Source organism: Nicotiana attenuata, unplaced genomic scaffold (genome assembly GCF_001879085.1).
Source record: "Nicotiana attenuata strain UT unplaced genomic scaffold, NIATTr2, whole genome shotgun sequence".
In the NCBI taxonomy this organism is placed as follows: Eukaryota; Viridiplantae; Streptophyta; class Magnoliopsida; order Solanales; family Solanaceae; genus Nicotiana; species Nicotiana attenuata.
The window spans coordinates 510,870-534,106 of record NW_017670474.1 but is presented as its reverse complement, the minus strand read 5'-3'; the positions used below and the strand labels follow the sequence as shown (position 1 = coordinate 534,106).

Here is a 23,237-nt window from a genome sequence, read left to right as displayed (position 1 = left end):
AAAAATCAAAAACTCAAACTCAAAACTTTTAATTAAGGAGTAAAATCCCACCACGTCTCTTGTTGGTCTATCTTGAAGTAGTTGAAGTTACATAGGACCATTTCTGCTTCGTGTATTTGTATGGTTAAAATAATCAAAGCTTCGTTACCTTCTTCTGTGGTTGGTAATTAGTGGCAAGCAAATTCTAATTCAAAGCTCTCTAAAATAAGTTAATAATCACGCAGTCATCGTAAACTATTTATGCTTTTGTTTGAATAACTCATTTAAAGAAAAAATGCAATTTATCATTTTTTGGACAGAATGTAGTACAGTATATTCTGGCACCCATAGCTATGAATGACTTTAAGGTCTTACATACTATAAAAAGTAGCCGTCAGTATTTTGTCGACATTTCACACACAAAAAACACACACTAAAAAAATACATAAATCCGAAAACTCCAACGTTCTACAATATCCCTCCCCCATCTTTCCAACACAACTTTCAATTTTCCACGCGCCTCCCTTATCCTCCACGCGCGGCCCTGAAGAAGAAGATAAGAAAAAGTGAGTTGCTTTTATGATTGGTGTAGTAGCATTAAGTTAAAATGGGGGGAGTGACTTCTTCTATCGCCGCTAAGTTCGCCTTCTTCCCACCAAATCCGCCGTCCTACACGGTGGTCGCCGCCGACGGCCATCTCAGCATACCTGAGGTAGCAAGGAGGGATGAGGTAGACGTATTGAAACTTCGTACTCGCCGTGGAAATGAAATCGTGGCCGTTCATGTGAAGCATCCAAAGGCATCCGCTACTATGTTGTACTCTCATGGTAATGCGGCTGACTTGGGTCAGATGTTTGAGCTCTTTGTTGAATTGAGCCTCCGTCTACGTGTCAATCTCATCGGGTAATTAAAGCTTCCATTTTTAGCAGAATAATATTTGCTAATTAAGTACCTTCTTTTTTCAAAATTTTATCTAGTTTGTTTTCTCTTTTATTTTTGTTGTCTGATCTCATCTTAAGCTAAAGTTCATCTCTTACTTTTTCGAAATTCTATTTCTGTTTAAACTTTTTTTTTTAGTTTTAGTTTTCTGGAATCTAACTACTGGAAATACAGCTTTTGCAGTAACGTAGATTTTGTAACTTCCATCTGTGGATCACTTTTTTCTTGAATAAGGATGAGTCAAAGGTTTGGAAGTATTGTTAGAACTCAGAAATTATATGAATATGAAAGAAAAAAGTACTTAAATTTTGGAGCCAAGGCATTTAATGAGTAGAAATAATGGATCATTGTAAAACAACAGTATAACTTGTGAATTTTGTTGAGATTTAACAGCATTGGAGAAAGTTTGAGCCTTTGAGGAAGTTGTTTGTGTTTATCTATGGTGATGACACGGTCAAACTCATTTCTATAACATAATTTGAGCGGTATTCAATGTCTCAATCAGTGTTGATGCTCTTTGAGAGAATCTTGAATATAAGCAGGGTCTTCCTGATATCTTTTTGAGAAAGATACTCAGTAAAAATGTTATCTTCATCAAAATTTTATGGATGAATCTCCCTCTCTCTCTAGTTTTCTTTTAAAAACCATTTCTTGTGCTTCAATTCTTTTCTCTTAAATGTCAAATTATATAGTAGGATCAGACTGACCTTCTCATATTGTTTCTTGTTTAGGTATGATTACTCTGGATACGGACAGTCAAGTGGAAAGGTTAGATACCTGCTTCCTTGGTCTTATGTAATTGACATCTTCTTGTTCTCATTGTTCATAAATGAAGCTGGGACGAAGAGAAAAAACTTACTGCCTTCGCCCGTTTCAGTTTGCTACTTGTTTAATGACACGATTAGTAGGAAGAATATTGACATCTGTTGCGAAAATTCACTTTATCGACCAGCTCTAGAACTTGCATTGATGCTTGTTATTGGAGGAGTGTCATGGTAGAACTTTAAGTTTTACCTTTTTGGACTTTAAGTTTTACCTTTTTGGACTTTTAGTTCGGATTGAGTAGTGTGAAGGAGATAATAGGACCTGCCGAAGTAGTTCTGTCTTTCCAGGTCTTCTGGAGTCAAAATTTCCTCATTCAATAGCATTCTTCTCGCTCAGCAGCCCCTCGACTTCCACTTCTTGTTTGGGGAGGGGGACTTGAGTCTCAATAGAAACTTCCCTTTTCTTCTCTCTCCTTTTCCTCATCTCCCAGGCTTCAACCGAATTTGCTCCAGACTTCAGTCATCGGTTTACTGTAAGACTTAGTGAAGAGTTTAGTGCAAGGGAGACCGAGCAAGGGGAATAGTTCTTCCAACTGCTGAGTTTGCTATAAAAACGATATGAATCGGCCTATGTTAAGTAATGAGGGAAGTAACTATTTTGAAGTGGTGTATTGTAAGAGGACTAACAATAAGGGGGAAGCTCAGGCTATCAAAGCTTTGGTTTAGGGTCCACTAGGTTATTTTTATTTCAGAAGATTAGAAGTTAAATGCTGCTAAGATATGGTAGAAGTCAGCCTTCAATCTCATCCCTAAGCTATGTAATTGTTATATTTGTGTTGATTTATAAGTAGGCATTTCATATTTACTAGATTCTTCCGCAACTCTCATGTAAATATTGAAAAATTTCTTTCTTAAATTTTTTGGTTGCACACTTTCTGTAGATTTCTTATTTATCAAAAGAAAAAGAAAAAAAATTGGCGGAATACGTTGACAATCCCTTAAATTTGCATTTATATTTTGAGACACCCAACCAAAACATGTTTCAATTGAGAACCTGAACACATGATAAAATGTTTTTATTAGACACTCGTTAGGAAGATCTTGGGAAAGTGGCTTTTGGTTTTTTTAACGGAACGGCTCTTTTGTTTAACAGAATGGGAGTTTGTTTTAAATTGATTGGTTTTTTTAACTGATCTGTCTTTTTTCTTGTTTATTATAGCAAAGGATTATATCTGATCTAGTGATCTGTATTATTAAAAGAGGTGGCATATTGTAAGTGGTTAATTTATCCACGTAATGGGTGCTTGAGAACACGCGCATAAGGTTTTAAGTTTGAGCGGAAAGTGTCCAAACACTTTATCATGTGTTCAGGTGCTCAATTGAAACATGTCTTAGTTCGAGGTTCTAAATGAAATATACTGACAAGTTTAAGGGATTGTCAATGTATTCCGCCAAAACAATTTCTCTAGATTTCTTACATGAAAGTGTAGTCTTAAAGCCCATGGATGATGTCAATTTTGTATCGTCTCCCCTCCAGGCCTCATATTAGTCATTGACACCATTTGTCACCCGTGATGCTACATGGTCTTTAACTTTGAAACCCTAAGATTCTCTGAAGCGAAATCTTATGTCAGAGAACAGATTACTTCTCCTCTATGCTTGCCCCAGTAATCTGTCACTGGCAGCTTGGACAAAGATATATGGTAATATTGCCAAGGCAAATCAGTCTCCAACTGATGCTAATAATGCAGAAGAATCATTTCCCAACCATAAGTTTGGAGGTTACCTATGGTGCTGGTGGAGGTAGGAAGTATCCCGAGGAATTAGTCGAGGTGCGCGCAAGCTGGACTGGACACCACGGCTATCACAAAAAAATAAATTGGAGGTTGCACATACTGTATTATTAGGGATAGGTTTTCATCTATTTGACAACAACAGACAATAAATTTAATATGTATATTGCTTGGGGCTTTGGTGATGTAGGAATAACCATAAAGACAGTGGTTTTCTTTTCTGTACTTGCAAATATACAAGAACTGTTCTGTACCTTCTTTTTCTTTTTTGACGTGGTTTTGGGGGTGGGGGGTGGGGAAGGGTGGATGTGTTCTATGATTTGAAAGCATATTCGCAGGAACATACTAACGTTGATTATTTTAAGGTAGCATTGACTATTCAGCCGTTATTTTAGAACACATCAAGTTCTTTCAGCACCAACTCATATGTTACCTAACCTTTAACTTAGTTTCTCCTTTGTCATAGCAACCACAAGTTGGGAAACTTTGTCATAGCAACCACAAGTTGAAGCACCTTCTTACCTAACTGGTTTACGTAGTTGGGCCTGTGAAATCATCTAGACCCTGCTATGCACCTTTTTTTGCTTAACTGCTAGTTTTTGTTGTCTTAAAAGGGTAAAAGTCTCCTTTGTTCCTAGAAAGGAATGCGCAAGGTGTAGTATTGGAAATGGACTTATGTTTAGACATTAACCCTCCTTTCTAATCCCTGATCAGTAACCACTCTATTACAGAAGCTGTTTGCCGTTGCCTGTCAATGAACTCTTAAAAGTGTTAACGTACATTTTGAAATTATCAAGGAAGAGTTTTCTTGTCCCATTTGTACAATGAAAACGATGTATCATCCACTTTTTCATTTATTGAACTCCCATGACAAACCGTTTCTAGAAAAATCTTTTAGGACTAATATCCCTTCATGAAATCCATTATCCATATATGAGTGAAATTCTTCTTTTTTTGCATCTTCTTCTGTGCTTACTAGTGCCTCTGTCGTGTGTTGTGTGATATGTTGCAAAAGATATCACATGTCTTGATTTTCTTACTAGATCTGGGTAGACCTTTCAGTGAACTTTTTGTTGTCCATTAAGTATCTTTCTGAGGGAATATAATATTGCTTACCATCTATATCAAATGATAAGGTGAAAGACTTATGCCTTATCAAAGTTCAGATGATGCTGGAAGAGCTAAGGCCATTGAGGTTTCACCAATTTGGGTTGTACATTCTTAGAACTTATTCATGGTTCCAAACCGGAACAATTCTTTGCTTTTTACCTCGTTTCTTAAATCTCTCGATGCTGGCAACCATGCTAGTTGATTTGGGCATGTGGAACTTTAATTAGAATTTGGGCATTAAAACTTGTTTTTCTTCTTTATATAACTTTTTGGCTTAATGTCATTAACAAATTTGTACGAGACCCTTGCACAGAAATATAAGAAAGTTTCAGTTCTAAATCTTGCATTTCTCATTCATTGCTTGTTCTGGGAAATTGTTTTGGGTTTCATATGGGTCTAGTCCCTTGTTGCTGTTCACTGTTTTAAATTGTGATCAAATTATCCTTTCTCTGAAGCAGCCATCTGAATGTAATACGTACGCGGACATTGATGCAGTATATAAATGCCTAAAGGAGCAATATGGGGTCAAAGATGAACAGCTAATACTCTATGGTCAATCTGTCGGCAGTGGCCCAACCGTTGATCTTGCATCACGAGTACCCAACTTACGAGCTGTGGTTTTACATAGTCCAATATTGTCTGGTGTAAGAGTTTTGTACCCTGTCAAGCGGACATATTGGTTTGACATTTACAAGGTAAAATATTCTCAACGGTTGTCGATAATTCTTTTACCATCTCCACATGTAAAATCTGATCTCGTTACTCCAATTTATTCAGAATGTTGACAAGATTAGTGCAGTGAATTGTCCTGTTCTGGTCATTCATGTAAGTTTTCCTTCTTTTCAAATGTTTAATCATTCTATTCCATAAAGTTGAATATCTTCAAATTCTATCTATTTACGAAGACCTTGCAATGGAGATGGGTCTGGGGAAGATTTGGGGGGGGGTGCAACTACTCTTATACTGGTGAATACAACTACTGTAGACCCTTTCCGCGTTTGGACCTCCCAACGGTTCTGTCTTTTCTCGTGTGGTCAAGAATAAATAGATAGTTTCTAAATGCATAGAAGATTCAATTGAATGGCCATAATGTTCGTGAGGTTGGATAAATGTTCAGCGAGAAAGGCATGCACCCGGTACCGCAGAAACTGATCTAATAGGATCTTTCCTGTTGGATCCTGTAAACTGAGTTTGTAATAGGAAGTCCTGAAGAACTTTTACACGTGGCATAGTTCATATGAGTAGTGGAAATATGGCTAATCTGGGTTCGTTTAATAGTACATATTATGTTGGGGAGGTTTTTGGAGGGGGTGGACGTACTTCAACTTCAGCAAATGCTGATGATGTTGACAGGCCGTACGCCAGGCTGTACTTTTGACAGTGCAATAGGTTCTTAATTTCTGTTGACTGAAAGGATCAGCTGCTGAGCAAGCCTGCAGCTGATGGAACTATTTATCTGGCAAACCTTTCATTTAGTGAATAACTTCTAGAGGGTAATGTATAGTTGCATACCCAATATATCACATCAATTTTTCACAAGGTTTTGTTCTGCATCGAGGATAGAATGTGACCCTAGAGTGACTTGTTTCCATGATCACTCGTCTGAATTTAACATAACCTTTTAGTAGTTTCCCCTGCAAACCTTTCCATAACTTTGAATATTTTACTCGTGGGATTTTAACATTTCCATGTATAGGGAACAGCAGATGAAGTTGTTGATTGCTCCCATGGAAAACAGCTGTGGGAGCTATGCAAGGAAAAATATGAACCTCTGTGGATAAATGGAGGTGGGCATTGCAATCTTGAACTTTACCCGGAGTACATCAAACATCTAAAGAAATTTGTTATTGGTCTTGGCAAACCAAAGCCTGCCGCTAATGGCTCCCAAAAAGCATCAACAGAGTCTGACAACCAGAGTAAACCTGCCGAAACCGTCGCCACAGACACATTTGACCTGAAAACTGATCCTCCTGAAATTTCAAGGAACAGTTTGGACAGTCGACTTGAAAAGACTAAGAAGTCAAACAAACCTGAGAAGTCTCGGATGAGCACAGATCGTGTTGACAGGTTTAGGAGAAGAAAGGGATTAGTGTGGTAATTCCTTAAATACACAGGGAAAATACCTTTAATTAATCATCAGTAACCCGCCCAAGAAGGTAACATGTGCCTGTTTATGCAACAAGGGATGAGCCTCTAACTGCAGTCACTGTGAGTGTAATTGTAGCTGTAAATGGTCGAGTTATCTGTGTCATCAAGAGATGAAGTGGTGACGGAAAAATAAAGTAAGTAGCGCATCCCTTTTTCCCATGTATAATCAAATGTGACATTTTGACATGAAAAGCTTGTAGTTTTATACTCTTATGAGCTTCCATACTTGTATATTTGCGAAAAGCTACGCAAGATGTGCCGCTGTAGTGGCAGAAACTCTTGGAAACATGGCTTGGAATATTTTGAGTGTGTTTCTGAACATCCTTTAAAAGTTGGTCATTAATTAAGTTTCCAACTATAAGCATTTTAGCTCCCTGCCTCTGGTAATTCTGTTTGCCTAAGTTTACCTTAAAAGTTGAAAAGGCACAGGTGTGAAAGTAGTTCGTTTTGTTCCACCTCTATCATCACTACTGCCAGTAGTCTAATGAATCACAATTATAGAAGGAGAGCGGTGGAGCCGGCGATGGTTAAATGCGCGTGGAAAACTTGTTAGAAGTTTGGATAAGCCAATTTTATCTCTTTTGGTGACCATCTAAATTTTTGAATAAGTCATATAGAGTAAGAAAGCTGGAGAGAATATATTTGGTACTTATAATTTGTCGTATAATTTAATTTTCAAGAAAATGTTCCCTTCAGCGAAATCATGTTATGGTTTTGGTTGTTTAAATTGTAGAGTTTTTATTTAAATCTTCATCACATAGGAGAAAACAACTTACTCGCGGCCATTCTTGCCTATATCACCTATTACCATCGTCAGCCTAGAATGCAGCGTTCACTACGATTAAGAACGTACATCCAAGTGAATGCAGAAACTGAGTGAGAAAATTATCTTTTATGCCGTGGAAAATAATGTTCTTGACGTAACAAACACGGTTTGACTTCAAGTTGAGAAAAGTAAAACAAGTCATTTTTTCTGGGTGACAAGACTTAATGGTGCATGCATCGACTTAGGGTTACAGAGGAATCTTCCTAACAGTTATCTTAATATGGAAAAAGTAGTCAAGGTATATGCAGAACATCCGGTGTGTTCATTTGGCGAGGTGGAATGGCAAGTTTTAAGACAAAATAGACTTGAACAGAGCTTCCTCTAAAACGATGAAGTCAAATCTCCACTCAACTGTTATCCAGCTTATCATTCTTCATATGCCCATATCGCTTTGTCAAGATGACGAGCGATTCTGTGGAGGTGGTAGACCAGAGTACTGTGGTCATCCAAGTTTCGAGATCAACTGCAACATCCCGAATATTGCTATTGAGTAAGCAGCATACAAAGTGATAGCCATCGACACACCTACTCGAATACTAACCTTGGCTAGAGATGATTTACTGAGTAATATTTGCTTGGACAACCCTGAGAACGCCTCCTTGGATTTTAACATTTTCAGCTATGTTTCCAGTGACCAAAATATTACTCTGTATTATGGCTGCACCTTCTCTGGTTCGCACATACCTACTGGGCGTCCGAATGTGTTCACTTGCCCTAGCAATATATATTTGGTATATATGGCGTATCCTTCGACTTCTCTATAGTGAGATGCGAGAAAGAAATAATAGCTAGGGTCAATCAAACGAATGTTGTGGCTAGGGGTGTACATAGGTCGGGTTGGTTCGGATTTTCTAATTTCCAAACCAAACCAATTCTATCAGGTTATTAAACTTAAAGACCAAACCAAACCAATAAAAGTTGGGTTTTTCAATCTCAATTTTTCTCTGGTTTTTCGGGTTTTTTTCCATGAAGTCTTCATAGCAAATATAGAATTTGTGCTCCAAATATTTCTTTAATCCTAGTAAGATAGAACTATATAAGGTATTTTTCAATAAAATAACATAAATATGAGATGAGTCATGGCATCGTACTAAAATATTCAACAATAAAGATAATAAAATCGCATAAAATAAGTATTTTTAATAAGCCATAAAGAAGACAAACATAATTTAAAATTACGAATAAGTTGCTAAAATAAGTACGACTAATAAGCAATTATTTACATGTCCAAACACTAAAAGAAAAATAAGTTATGCATTTTATCTAAACCATGGAAAAACTAAAAAATAAATATCCAACACTATTAGTACAATTGAATTGAATGTCTTTTATTAACATTAGTATTGATTTTATATTGATTTAAGATTTATTTGAGATTTTTTTTTATGAAGTATAAAACTTATTGGAGCATCCACATTTTTCATCTTTCAAGCGATTCACCATAATAGAATCGCATAAAATAAGTATTTTTAATAATCTGGTGCATTCAGATTAAGCCGTCAGATCAACCAGCAATTGAGAAATGCTGGAGGGAAACCTTCACTCCCTACAAATTCCACCAAAACCTGTCTTGTTTTCTTCAACAAAATCCATCCCAGAGTCGTTTGCCTCCACATCCACAACAGCCTATGGAAAGGAGGCTTCAGTTCTGGAGCCAATTATCTCTTCCGAGTAAAAAAGCTTGATGCAAGCTTGTTATATTTTACTCTACTCAAATTCAAGTAATTGAGAAAGGAAGCGGGATATCTGGTTCCCTGAATCAGAAAACTAGCTACAATGCATTAATAAAGTTATTGCCAACTTTCACCAAACAAAGAGGACATAAACTTCACTTTAGTGTCATACAATGCATGTGAAAAGGTAATGATGCCTAAGGTTTGTATCCAAACCATCGAGCAGCCACAACCTGACCACACATTTCCCACTAAATTACACCACTAAATTACACTAACACCTATATCGTTGTCTTGTGGAAAATGAAGGGTAAATCCATAGGTGCACTACGCCCTGGATTGATAATCACCAAATAACAACGAATCCTCCCGGTAACACTCATCTCATCCTGCATCGCACCCACCTTTTGTTGCAGTGTGGACTTGCCACTTATCTGAGTAACTAATTTTAAAAGTCAATGTGTGGTATGAACAGGACCTTACAATTCAATCTGCCATTCAGTAGAAAAATATGAGACATGTCTGCAGTAGTTGAAACATGGAATTGGCACAATATCATGCAGTTGCTGCGAGAGGTGGCAGAGTGTCCTTAAAGAAACAGTAAAGCAATTAATTTTACTGAATCCGTGCTGTATGGAACAAATCTCTATCGTACGTTCATCTTCTCCCTCCTCCAAATGCTCTTTTATTGCTTTCGAGCATAGAGGTCGGCCTACCTAATGCTTCAATAGATATTTTCCTGTAATACAGGTCATGGGAGTTGAGGTCTGAGTTCTGGAAGTAAAGCAAAACAATCTTAAACCTTACCAGATCATGCAACAAGTGGCAAAAAAGAATGTTAGCAATGTTACTGTCAATCCAATGCTCTTATGCAAGTCCACCATCATCCTGCCACACAACACACGGATAAGTGAACTACACATTGGTTGAGAATTCCAATGAATTTGATCGTCCCAGTTACGCAAATATGAAAAACTGTTCAGAACAACAAAATCCGAATTGAAGCACCGATGAGAGTAACAGGAAAAGACAGCAAGAGAAATGATGGATATATTTATTAAATGACACACCTAACCTGGAAAAGGGTAAAGGAGTAGAAAGTAATGAATTCTTGAATCTCTGGAGATTCTTTCGACACCCTGTAACATTGCAGGCCAAAACGGTCCTACAGTGGTATTTTACAAAAATCTCACACTGTGAGCATCAAAACTTACTAAGCCATTCCCGTGGAAGGATATATCAACTCTCCCCTTTGTTAAGAAGGTGCAGTACTTGGCATCTTATCATTTACTTGCATTATTTAACGCATGATGCGAGGATATGTAGTGTATCTGCTTTAAAACTTGGATCTTCTGCTCATTTTTGGGATTCTAAAGCCACTGATGGTATTGACCTCAGACTCCGAGTAAAAAAAGTTGGAGGTTTAACTGCTAAAACTCAAAAATCATACCTTAACCTCATCAAAGGCATAAAATTTAGTAGACCAACACCACTTCAAGTCTAGATTGGATTTTGCATTCTCACAGTCTCCTATTCCAACCTAGTTCACAGAACTCAAAAGTTACTAAAACACAATACTCAGGTGGTGCTTAGTGTAAACTTGTCCTAACTGGAACATAATTTTGAAGTTCAAACCTCTATATTTCAGACAGGATTTTCCAATCCAAAATTAATCTGAAACAATATGAGGCAGCTTCACCTCTTACTTCAACCAAACAAAGGAAAGAAAAAAATCAATCGGATGCAACTATATATTGCAAGGTTTAGCCAGAACGAATTGGGTCATTGACAGCCACAGGCAAATCCGTATGTCTTGCTTATGAGTGGAAGTTACAAAGATGCATGACTAAATCATTTTCTTTCAAGAAAGTTTGGTATTGATTTGAAATGTCAACAAGTCAATAAATTTGAGTGCTGCAAACCGTCTAGAATTGAAGTAAAAACAACAGCTAAAATTTCTGGATAACTGACAGCATATCTTTATAGGTAACTGAGAATAAAATACCTGAAACTCTGCTGTCTCATCAAGGAGAATCACGTAGTTGAATGCTTCCACAAGTTGCACAGTTATCCCAAAAGTGAAATCCCAAGACGCATCTCAAAATTTACCAAGTTTAAGGTCATTAATCAAGGGCTCAAAGCAATAGTCCTTATTTCCCCATAATACTCAGCTAGCCAATGGGTGAACTCCCTTCGTGCTGATGCATGTAGACCATGTCAAGATAAAGATCAAGATCAAGAGTAGTTATGCACCACTAGCTTTTAGATCTTCCCCCATTTGACCAATCTTTACTGTATATTCTACCTGTAAAAGACAATTATCCATCAAATTTCAGCTAAGAGAACTGAATAGGATTCACTTGAGATACCATTTCAAAGCCAAAGCTAATAGTCATGAGGTAAGTTAAGACATGAAAGGCAAAGCCCATCAGTTGGTATGTAGACAAAGAGGAACTTTAACAGTGAGACAGAAATTACCAACTTGCACTTAAGATCAGAGATTGCCTGCTCCGTTTGATTTGCATAAAACTTCAATGACTGACAAAGAACAAAATAAATATTAGATCCAGGAATTATAAGAACTGAGGACCAAATAAACTAGCCATAAGACACAGAAGACTCACTCCAAGTCTCTGCATTTCAAGGGACCGACTTAAAGCTTGTCTTTTGTTTAAAAGATTTTGCGGCACCAATTCCGGGCGTCTGTAGTTCTTTCCCCGATAAATTATTATAGCATGGCCTTCTTTAAGTTTGTCTACAGAAACCAGTATTCCACCACTTTCTGCCTCCAGGAGATTTGCAGTATGAATGACCTGAGAAAAGATTTTCTGCATTGTGATCACCTTAACAACTTCTCTGTGCTTCCAATGCTGATGGAGACCCGCTAACACACCATCAAAAACACCGCGTCTCCCTGAAGTCAAATTGAAAAAGTAGATTTGAGCTGACCAAGTGATCAAGACAGTTTTATCATAGGACCAGAATTGCGTCAATTCTCAATAATTAAAGATCCTAAAATTTTGAGCGATTAGAAGTTATCAGATAAAGGCGTTATTGTCGAGTATTGGAATGAAATGGACCCAAATAAAAAAGAATGGATATGGAGGATCCATATAGTAGGCCCAACTAGTTTGGGGGTTGAGGCATTCTTGTCGAGCCCATGAATGATAATGCATTTTTTTATGCAAGCCCAACTAGGGAATAATATGACAAATAATAGCTAACTCTTTTTTTATGGAACTATCTAATATGTGTAACCATAGCAGAAATTTTAGAATCCTGGTAGATAATGGACAATTTATCTGTAGATGACTATGAAATTTTCAATAGCAACTCAGCTACACCTTTCATAGTTTGACCACGAAATGATAAGAGAGGATAATATAGCAAAAGTCTGCTCACCAAGCACTAAACTCCTGTCCATCTTCAATCCTATCTGCCTAAGAGATCGTCTCTCTTCTTGTGTTAAGATTTCTTTATCGACATCTGGTTTGGCAGGTCTCCATGCAGCATCTAACTTTCCCAATGCTATAGATGATTTTTCAATCTTCTTCTTGAGCTGCACGATTGAGTAAGAAAGCATCTTTCATTTGCTGCTGAAAACATTGAAAGTGGAAAAAAGAATAGCTGATATCTTACAATGTAAAGGCTGTGCTGTTCATCTCTCAGTTCTTTTTCTAATCTTTCTTTTTCTGCTACTAATTGAACTTCAGTCTCAGATTTCTCCCTTCCAGGTTCTGCAATTGTCTGGAATTCTGATAAAGGCCCAACATTACTACTGCTCATTGATTCTCCAGTAGTGATTGGAAGGGTTTCAATTGCTTTGAATCGTGCAGCTTCTTCCTCAAGCTGACATCTTCTGAGTTCCACTTCCCTCTCAGCTACAAGGCTTGCAACTTGAGAAGGAAGAAAATCCTTACCTCTGTATAGGATTATAAAGAACTTATTCCGCAATAAAAGAACTCCTCCAGTAAGATACTACATAAAAAATTTGAGCATTTTTATCAGAATCTGAAAGACAAAGCCGGTGATCTATACCCAATGTGCCCAACATTTTTTTTCTTTTAGCTTCTACCACTGCTTAGAAGAAGGCCGCTATGGCACTATGGAGATTTTGTAGCTAGAAAAAGAGGCGAGAATAGAGGAAAAGATAGTCAACAATGCATAGACTAAAAAAAAAAAAACTTCAGTCAAAAATTTGAGCATTTTTATCAGAATCTGAAAGACAAAGCCGGTGATCTATACCCAATGTGCCCAACATTTTTTTTCTTTTAGCTTCTACCACTGCTTAGAAGAAGGCCGCTATGGCACTATGGAGATTTTGTAGCTAGAAAAAGAGGCGAGAATAGAGGAAAAGATAGTCAACAATGCATAGACTAAAAAAAAAAAACTTCAGTCAGTTCAGTAATAATGGAGCACTTTCAAGTAACGACTTCCAGGAAAGAGGTCTGCATTGGAATCAATTCTTTTAATTGATTAAAATAGTCAGGCTCCTCAAAGATTTCCAAGAGTTTTAAGTTATACCAATGATGACATTATATCAGTCCAGAGAAACCAAAACCCAACACCAGAAACCGCCAGCCAAAAATTCAAGTGTTGCTTTCATCACTACCAACTTCCAACACCAACCTCTGTAGCCTGAACCACAGTTCCACTGAATACCACCTAGACCACGTTCGCTTTTTCCAGTTGCTGAAGTGTTTTCAACACCAAAAAATTGTTTACAATGCCACACTCCAAACACTCTTAATCACAATGAAAGTGGTTTTGCTGAAACATTCACCACCAAGCTTCCTAAGCTCAACTCTGGGACCAGTGCCCTGACATATTCACCAACAAAGCTTCAAAACCATCTATTACCTAGCTGCTTAAGTCCTCCTCTGTATTTTGCAATTTTGATAGTTAAGTCAATCCTAAAAATGAGAATCGTTCAGACAACATCTGAAAATAGTTTTCTAAAATACTACGTAGTAGAAAGTTCAAGGTGTGTTTTAATAGTTGTAGTATTTTTAAAAGACTTTTGTTGAAGTGAGTGTTTTGTAAGTAGAAAATTTGTTTCTCAAACAAGTTCTTTGAAATATACTCTCAAACCACAATTTCAAAAATTTGTGCTTGGAAAATTTATTTTACAAAAAACTTCTTTGTAAACTTAACAAACACGAATTGAAATAAAATAATTGCATGTTCATAAAAAATTTCATTGACAAGCGCCACCTAAATTTTAATCCATTAAATATATACTAGCTAAATTTGATTATTTTTATTTTTATGTTTTGATAACAGTGGTGTCGGGGCAAGCTTGTGCGTGCCTCGACTATCCTTCGAGTATCTATTAGCTCCCACTAGCACAAGTACCGGATAACTCTATTCACCAAGGGTTAGGCAGATGGGAAGAAATCACCTAGCATCTTTTGCCTCCGCTGGGATTTGAACCCTAGTCTCCAAGGTTTTCACGCAGTTTATTGGCCGCTATGTCACACCCTTGGTACACTAGCTAAACTTGATCATTATGTATGAATAAGAAGAATTGAGAACATAGAAGGATGCAAATGGGTATTGAAAGTAAGCAACTTTAAAATTGAAAAACTTCAAGCCTAGCCAAACCCTGTGCTACCCTACTTCCATCGCAAATTTCATAGAGAACCAAAATAGTCTTTCAAACTGAAGAGGAGTAACATTTTTTTTTTTTGAGTAACTAGTTTTTCTACTCTTACTAACCCTCAAGACAAGATAATTACATGAAACAGAGGGCAGTTAACAGCTCCTCTCCTCCCATTTTCTACTTTACTAAGATGCCTAGAAACATATCTGATGTCATGTAACAATAAAACAAGCTTGCTAATATAAGAACTAATAGAACAGACTCATCTGTTGGTCAAGAAGTTGACTGCGATTGACTGAGAAAATATAAGGATGTTAAGTACGAATTGTTCCGACTAAACTTACCTTCAGCTCATTTGCCATTAGCTCATTGTTCGTATTTGGAATTCCCCACTTCAAAGCTATCTTTGCAATATGACATTTCTCCCACAATTTTATGACGGCTGCAGCCAGACCTTGCAGTTTTCTGTTTCTCCCTTCATATCGTGTCATGAAAAAGTAATTACAATCTCAAACAGGACAAACATAGGCAAGTGTTGCACAAGGTGCATAACCTATTGCAACAAAGTGCTCAAAACTTTAAAATCATCCACGATACAAAATGCCAAATAAGTACAATTAGCTGATTTCTTATCCATGTGTAGCAAAGACCTAGCAACAGTTGAGAGTGCACTTGTATAATGTTCTAGAGACAAGAGGGGAAAGGTGACTTCTGACTTGCTTTCTCTTTAACCTTAAGAGGTTCAAACCGAAGACTCTTTTGATAAATTTATCTACTATCTCCATGTAAATTTAATCATTTTGCTTCCTAGGGTCAATTTGACCAGATTTTGGGGAAAACACAAGTTCAGGAAATAGAAATAAACCTAGGAATTACGTTAAAACAATCTCAAGTCACAAACTCTTACATTGAGAATATTTAAAAATCAATATTTCAACAATCTTAGGCAAACTATTCTTTTGGCCCTCACATGCAGAAGTGACAATTCAATAGTGATAAAAGGAGTACCTTACAAAAAAAGGCACCACATACAAAATAAATTTAAGACTTGTGAATGACAAACACCGTCAAAATTCTGAGTCAAATATAATGTTTCGTTATAGAAAGCCTTTTGAAATTAATTTAGATATTACATATCCACTTTTTAAATGTCTAGACAGTCAAACTGGAAGAAGCATATACCATTGCTAATGCACCGCTAGCAATTTTTCTTGCTTGATATAATCATATAATGGCATAAACACACACATACCAAACGTCATACAACAAGCAAACTACAATTATAAAACAGGAAAATTGTCAATGATAAAGATAACTCGAGTCCAAGTAATCAGTAGAGAGACAGTATAGCAATCCAGGATATACACAAGCAGCAAACATATGCAGAATAAAATTCATGGAGCAATTCATCTGCACAAGATACATCATCAAGAACCAGAAACTTACCGAGGACAAAATGAGTTGGCAAAGAACGAGCAAGCTTCCTTAAGTGTGTAAGTTCATCATCAGTCAGCTTTGATCTTGAACGTGGCGGGCAAAGTCTAAATGGTGGCTTAAATCCAGGAACCACTTCAGGAAGCAAATCTGCATCCACAGGTAAAGGCTTTGGCCACCACCAATCAACATAACGAGGTCCTAAGTCATCCAATAATCTATTAGCTTCCCTCTCATAGAGTGACTCATTTATTGTTAGGCTATCCTCTTCTGAGCTTTCACCACTTATCACATCTACACTGCTCCTACTTGAGTTCGACGACAAGAAAGCACTTGTCTTTTTAAAGGTGTCAGTAGATGAACTGTTTTGTTGACTACGGATAAAATCATGAAGTCGTTTGGGGTCATCCTTCAGTCTCAAAGTATAATCACATCCTCTATAAACAACCAGAGCATTTTTCTTCCTCCAAACTACAAAGCCTCCAGTCTTCATCTGCAGTACAAAAAAGAATAACACACAATTCGATCAAAAAGGACAGAAGATTAACAAAGCAACCTCTTCATTATCGAGCAAAAACTTTCTAGAAGCCATGTTTGTATTCTTTAGCAACTATGAGGAATGGTTTGAGGATTCACACTTATGACCCAGTGACAGAACAACTCATAAGAAGTTGAATACAAAAGGAGAAATATTCCGATCAATCAAATACCTACTCATCCTTTTGAAGTTTGAGCTGAAGCTGAAATTAAGTCATTACAAATAACAAGTATCCGTGCAAGTTCTTTTCACCCTATGAAGCATCAAATATAGAAAGCTTATTTACGGACATATAACAGTATATAAGATAGTGTTTATAGACCAACCTCAATAATTTCTTGAGCTCTGTCCATATTACGACATAAAGGCAGGTCAAATTTGAGCATTGCAAGTTCATTATTCTTCCAAAGCAAGTGGATTTGGTGAACAACAGCTTGTGTCACTCCTGCTTTCTTAACCTTCACCCACTTCTGAATCTGTGCAGCCTCACCCCTCAATCTCTCAAGCAACATTGCATCAAGTTTCAACTCAGCAGCTGTTAAAACTTTCTCCTTCTTCATTCTCCTATACACAATTCTCTCCTCACTCTCCCATGGCATTTTCTCTCCACTTCTTCTATTCCCACTTCCTTCATTCTCTCTTGATAAAATATCAAATTCCACTTTGTCCTTTTTCACATATGGAGTTTGTTCATTAAATTGAAAGTTCACATCTTTCCAATGAGTTAAAGAAGCAGGTGGGAACTGAAATTCAAACTTAGCATCAGTTTCCACATGTGTAAATTCCAAATTCTGTGTTTCTTGGAGCTTATCAATGCTTTGATAAATCTTCTTCATTGCCTTTTTACCTCTTCCTCCACTAACTTTACCAGAAAGTGAATCACTAGGATTTTGGGTTTTAGTAAAGTTGGCATCTTTCTTCTTTCTTGATTTGGATAAGTCCACAACTTGATTGGGTTCAACAAGAAGAGGACCCCTCATCCATGGAGCAGTAGGGCCTTTAATTCCTGAACTTGAACGTGAAATAGGGTTTGATGTTGACCCATAATCTTGATTTTCAAATTCAAGATTGCATTGTTCCAAGTTTTTGCTGGAATGATTATAATCATTGGGTTTGGAGGAAAAAGTGGTAATTTTAAAATTGAATGATTTGGAAAGAAGAACTGTTTTGGGTTTGATAACAAAATTGGAATGGGGACAGAGGGTCAGTGTATTAGAATTGGGAACTAAAAATAAAGTAGCAGACATGGATATGTTGATAAGAAGTTGCAGTTACTTTCCTTTTTCTCAGTTCCAAACTACTCTGCAATCCTTGCCGAGGAATTTTACTTTATGTCAACTAAAATCATAAGTAAAATTTTCTCACCACACGTATCACACTTGCTTTACATTTTGTATATCATTTTATAGTATTGTTCTTACAATATTTGCGAATTCAAATTATTAGTTTTTTTATTTTTAAAACTTTGAATAGCTTTTTTTGTATAATTAACTTTTTTTTTTTGGTGCAAAGGATGATATATATATATATATATATATAATCCCTAATGTTACACTGCTTAGGCAGTTGCTGGGGTACTTTAAGGCCCCCAATGATGCATAATTTTGCATACTAGTACTTAAGTTATAACCCAAAAACGATCTAGGTAGTTCAGTTCCTAGGATGTCTGCCCAAAATACATCAGTGACAAACACCGGAGGAACTGCTAGAGTTACTGATTTACACAAAAAATTTTCCTTCGCTGCTTCCTTTGCCAGTACATCAGCTACCATGTTTTGCTCCATGTAGGTGTGCCTCACCTCCACTCTGCCCATTCTTTGGATCAGCGACCTGCATTCACAAATTAGAGGGTCAAATATTAGATTGCCATTAATCAGCATATTGATTGTTTCTGAAGAGTCAGTGTCTATTTCCAGCGGCAGAAGGTTATTGTATAATTAACTTTTCACTACGTCCACTATTATTCACAATTCAACTAATATTTTAAAATTAATGTAATCAAATAGTATCAGTTACAAAATTGGACAAAAAGCTTCATTTATTTGGATAATCAGAATTACAATACTTTTTTTTTTATATATGCAATATATTGTTTACTAACATTTCTCACAAATTAAAGCAATTTTAGAAGAGTTGTGTTAAAATTGTAGGTGTTATGAAACAATAAAAGAAAAAAGCGAGTATTGCAAAGAAAAGTAGAGAAAGAGAATTCTTATTTGATATTGGGATGAATTACAATAGAATAGAACCCTCTATTTATAGGGAAAGGTTGACTTAGCCACCAAGCAATAAACCCTAGAATCTCTCTAAATATGGACATTCACCATAAATACAATTCTATTTATAACACTCCCCCTTGAATGTCTATTCAACAGATAATGTGCCTCGTTAAAACCTTAACTAAAATAAAACCCAGTGGGAAAAAATTTTTAGAGAAGGAAAAAGAGTACACATATCTAACAATACGCCTTTTGGTTGCCTCGTTAAAAATCTTGCAAGAAAAACCCAGTGGGACAAAACCTTGTAAGGGAAAAAGAGTACAACGCGTATTAACTCCCCCTCATGAGAGCATCAATTCACATCCTTAAGCATTTGTATTCCAATCTTGTGCACCATCTTCAAAAGATCTTTGGTAGATATTTGATGAACAAATCAGGCATATTAACTTGAATGAATATATAGCACCTTGAAATCATTATTTTTGATAGAGATGAATTGTCTTCATATTATCTTGATGGAATCGTCAGTTCAATATCTTCACATAGAGGTGAAAACTCTTGCTATCATATTATCATGCATATAGTTATAGCAAGATACATTTGTGCACAAACTGCACTGAGGAAGTGGTACTTCAAGATCAAGAATTGTATACACTTCAAGCAACTTAAATCCGTCATGGATTGTCATATAAGATAAGTCATATAAGCCATATAATAGACTTTAGATGCATATCAAGTTTTCATGCCATGCTAGACATATAAGATATCGAAAACTGATTGCACATACCATTGACTTTATACTTTCAAGTGTTTGAACTACATGTTCAAAACTACACGTCTTTCATATGAAACCAATTCTATTTGAATTGTGTCTCTTCTATTTGGCCAATATTTTTGTGTCTGTAAGCGACAGATTTAAGATCCTCATCTATACTTAGCGCTATCATAGATGTCGTAGACAAACATTTTATATCAGTTTCAATATATTTTCATAATGACATAACATAGAGATCTCTTTATTCATATATTCAGGTACCTGAATCTCTCATGAGATATTATGAAGTGTTATGTCATGTGATCTTCTAGATCCTTTATTATGATCATTTGCTCATCTTCTTTATCAAGAAGTATTTGAAACCGATTTCTATACGCTTTTAAGCGTACCATAGACTTTGTCCTTCTAGGACTTAATAGGATAATTTGGCAATCTCCACCACCTGCTGAAATGGAGTATATGGGTCAGCAAATGCGTCTGGCATGCTTTGCAATATATTGCACATGAATTATCCTTTTATGAACTTCAAGTTCATATTATCTTATTTGAGGATCTAGATGTACAAATGATAATTCATTCCACGTAACTTTTTCTCAAATGTTGTATCTTGTCTTCCCCTCATGTTAGAAAAACTAACTTGTTTCCTCAACTTTGAGAACCCATCTTTGTGCGGTATGGTGTTAATCAAAATATACACCGCACATCAATAATAATAAGATGGAATTATTTGGTTCCTGACCCTGAACCACTTGTGAGGGGAGAAAATAATATACTTTCATATATAACGTATATCAAACTGATATAGATAACTTTGTTCTCATAAGCAATCGTTTAGCTATTAAGTGGAGACACTCAATAAATCATTTTTCTAAACCAACTGTGATGTAAACCAACTTATCAAGATGAACTATCTTGAATAAAAAATCTGGAAATTATGCTCTAAATCAAATTATTGAGCAAGTTACCTCGCAAACACCATGTTGCGGGTTAATAATAATCGCACATGTAACCATCTCATAGATGCATCTTATGTGGTATACATGGCAGGTGAATGGGCCCATATTCACCTTTGATATTTCCAGCATTCATGGGATTCGATCCCAATTTTAGTTGGTCTATTAATTAATGAGAACAAGCAATGTAAGAGAATTCGTAAAGAACTTTCTAGTTCTTTAATATTTACCCATGTGTTCTTTTATTTTTGCACATCATACTTGAATTAACATGGCTAAACCAATTATGCCAACTGGATAAATTATCAATATTGATAACTTCAGGTTTACACCATGATGTGTGCAATTATGAATAAACTCCAAGTTTATTATGATATGAGTTTTTATATCAATAAATATCCACTTCATTGTGGTATTCTTTTGTTTATGTAGTACAAATTGGAGAATAAAGCGGGTAGCTTTTCACATACATATTACCCCGCTCCAAGTTGTAGTAATAGAAGATATTAAATCTTTCCTTTATTTATAGTCTCAATATAATCAACCGCTTTCGCGTATACTTTGGAAACTGAATAAGTTTCTTTGAGACTTACTACAACACAATACCTTATTGGTAATTAATTGTGTTTTTCCAAAATAGTATAATTGGCTATTGCAGAGTTCTCAATTAATTTTGTAGTACCATATATTCATCTACACTCATATGGTGAATATCTCTTTTAAAGAGAAAGCTATACCATTATAGTCATGGTCAAAACTATATGCAAGATCTGTTTCTTGCATTAGTGTTATTCTTTAATAATCATGTTACCCGAATATTTGGGCGTACAATAGGTACGTGACCAATGACCATTCATGCCATAATAATGACATAATAATGACATTGCTTTCTTATATCATCTCAAACCTCCTTTTAGAGGTGAGTGTGTTATAATCACTACTACTAGCACATTCATATTCTTTCAAGAATGAATATATATTCATAAATCAGATGTTTTTACATCCACATCATGAATGGACCATAGTCATCTGTATGTGCTTTACGAAATCTTATGTCAAATCGATGACATGAAGGATTATTTTGAGAATCCTTATTGTTCTCATTACCACAATGATGATGATTATAATTTCGTCTATTGCCGCGTCCACATCCATTGATACATTCATAGTAATAATTTTGTCTTCTTTCAGATTTATCACATACTGCTATCACATTCTCTCAAGGGAATGAGAATGGAGCAAATTTAATGGGACGGGTCAATTCTTTGCCCACAATCATACATGAATTTGATCATGGCGAGGCATAGAAATTTTACCACTTCGAGTGGTTATAATTTCTTACTAACTCCATTAGAGCTATAATCAAAATTTATCATCTTTGCTTGTATTTAAAAACAAATTATAGAAGTAAAGAATTTAAACGAGACAAGTAAAGTAAAATACTTACCTTAAATCCAGAATTTAATCATGAAGGAAATTCATAGAACAATTGACAATCATTATGATCAATCCCAAAGCTTCTACTCAATTGGTTAGAGTCTCGTGCTGATAACGTGTTATGAAACAATAAAGGAAGAAGAAGCGTACTGCGGAGAAAAGCAGGGAGGGAGAATTTTTATTGATTTGGGATGAATTACAATGAAATAAAACCCTCTATTTATAGGGAGAGGGTGACTTAGCCACCAAGCAATAAACCCTAGAATCTCTCTAAATATAGACATTCACTATAATTACAATTCTATTTATAACAGTAGAAATCTTTTTATTATTATTATGGTGTTCGTCTTTCTTATCGCAGTAAGCCGTTAATGCTCTCAAAATTACGATTATAAGAGGTTTCTCAAATGAATGATTTCTTCTCATCAGGTCTCAACCACATACTAAATATTCTTTGCAGTAAATTCTCGAGCAAAAAAATGAAGATGCATTCAAGCAGAGTCACCAACCAGAGCCTAGAAATCAGCGTATTTACTACATATAATTTAGTTTTAACTCATATATCAAATTGGATATTTGCCCAACATAACATGGTAACACGTTATATTCATGTGAAACATTTGGCTTTCGTTAGTTAATTACTACATTGTATATTTCTATAATTTTGTAATTCAATAATTACGCGGTCATAACAACTCCATTTAACTGTCAGTCCTGTCTTGTATCCTTGTTGATTATACATCAATAACAGAATGTAAAAAATAGCACGGGCTAGCCAATTTTCGGACTAGTCATTTAAAAATAGCCAGCATTTGCAAAGTCATTGAAAAATAGCCACTATTTTGCTGCAACATGAAAAGTTCCAACATAATATACTGGAGCTCGGTGCACCTATGTATGAACTTCCAGCATACTATGCTGGAACTCCAACACGTGGAAAGTTCAGCATAATATACTGGACATTGGATATACTGGAGTTCCAGTATAATTATGCTGAAATTTCAGTATATTATACTGAAATATTTTTTCGAATTTTGAACAGTGTTT

The 23,237-nt window shown here is 35.9% G+C and overlaps 2 protein-coding genes across 3 annotated transcripts; one reads left to right on the top strand and one right to left on the bottom strand.

The window, feature by feature from the left end:
- Positions 1 to 287: 287 nt before the first annotated feature.
- Positions 288 to 7,102, top strand: LOC109239957 (protein ABHD17B). Its single transcript, XM_019406572.1, has 5 exons — positions 288 to 882; positions 1,650 to 1,686; positions 5,044 to 5,280; positions 5,363 to 5,410; positions 6,282 to 7,102. Exons 1-5 carry the CDS (start codon positions 587 to 589, stop codon positions 6,681 to 6,683), a joined length of 1,020 nt encoding a protein of 339 aa, XP_019262117.1. The 5' UTR covers positions 288 to 586; the 3' UTR covers positions 6,684 to 7,102.
- A 2,212-nt stretch (positions 7,103 to 9,314) lies between these two features.
- LOC109239955 (chloroplastic group IIA intron splicing facilitator CRS1, chloroplastic) lies at positions 9,315 to 18,144 on the bottom strand. 2 transcript variants are annotated; one of them, XM_019406570.1, is made up of 10 exons: positions 17,133 to 18,143; positions 16,281 to 16,761; positions 15,179 to 15,309; positions 12,872 to 13,210; positions 12,635 to 12,791; positions 11,857 to 12,146; positions 11,711 to 11,770; positions 11,238 to 11,537; positions 10,040 to 10,120; positions 9,315 to 9,971 (listed from the first exon to the last, which is right to left on the bottom strand). In XM_019406570.1, exons 1-8 carry the CDS (start codon positions 18,051 to 18,053, stop codon positions 11,478 to 11,480), a joined length of 2,439 nt encoding a protein of 812 aa, XP_019262115.1. In that variant the 5' UTR covers positions 18,054 to 18,143; the 3' UTR covers positions 9,315 to 9,971; positions 10,040 to 10,120; positions 11,238 to 11,477. The 2 variants fall into 2 exon arrangements, with proteins under 2 accessions (XP_019262115.1, XP_019262116.1); XM_019406571.1 differs by lacking the exons at positions 9,315 to 9,971; positions 10,040 to 10,120 and having other exon boundaries at positions 11,461 to 11,537; positions 11,715 to 11,770; positions 17,133 to 18,144.
- Positions 18,145 to 23,237: the final 5,093 nt, after the last annotated feature.

What these genes read in the sequence shown, in the direction of transcription:
- LOC109239957 (XM_019406572.1), top strand. Translation starts at nt 587, where the DNA reads ATGGGGGGAGTGACTTCTTCTATCGCCGCTAAGTTCGCCTTCTTCCCA. An exon ending in ACGGACAGTCAAGTGGAAAG is followed by an intron (nt 1,687 to 5,043) that starts GTTAGATACCTG and finishes TCTCTGAAGCAG; the next exon opens with CCATCTGAATGTAATACGTA. An exon ending in ATTGGTTTGACATTTACAAG is followed by an intron (nt 5,281 to 5,362) that starts GTAAAATATTCT and finishes CAATTTATTCAG; the next exon opens with AATGTTGACAAGATTAGTGC.
- LOC109239955 (XM_019406570.1), bottom strand. Translation starts at nt 18,053, where the DNA reads ATGTCTGCTACTTTATTTTTAGTTCCCAATTCTAATACACTGACCCTC. An exon ending in TTGAAATGCAGAGACTTGGA is followed by an intron (nt 11,771 to 11,856) that starts GTGAGTCTTCTG and finishes GTTCTTTGTCAG; the next exon opens with TCATTGAAGTTTTATGCAAA. An exon ending in CTGATCTTAAGTGCAAGTTG is followed by an intron (nt 11,538 to 11,710) that starts GTAATTTCTGTC and finishes TGTCTTTTACAG; the next exon opens with GTAGAATATACAGTAAAGAT.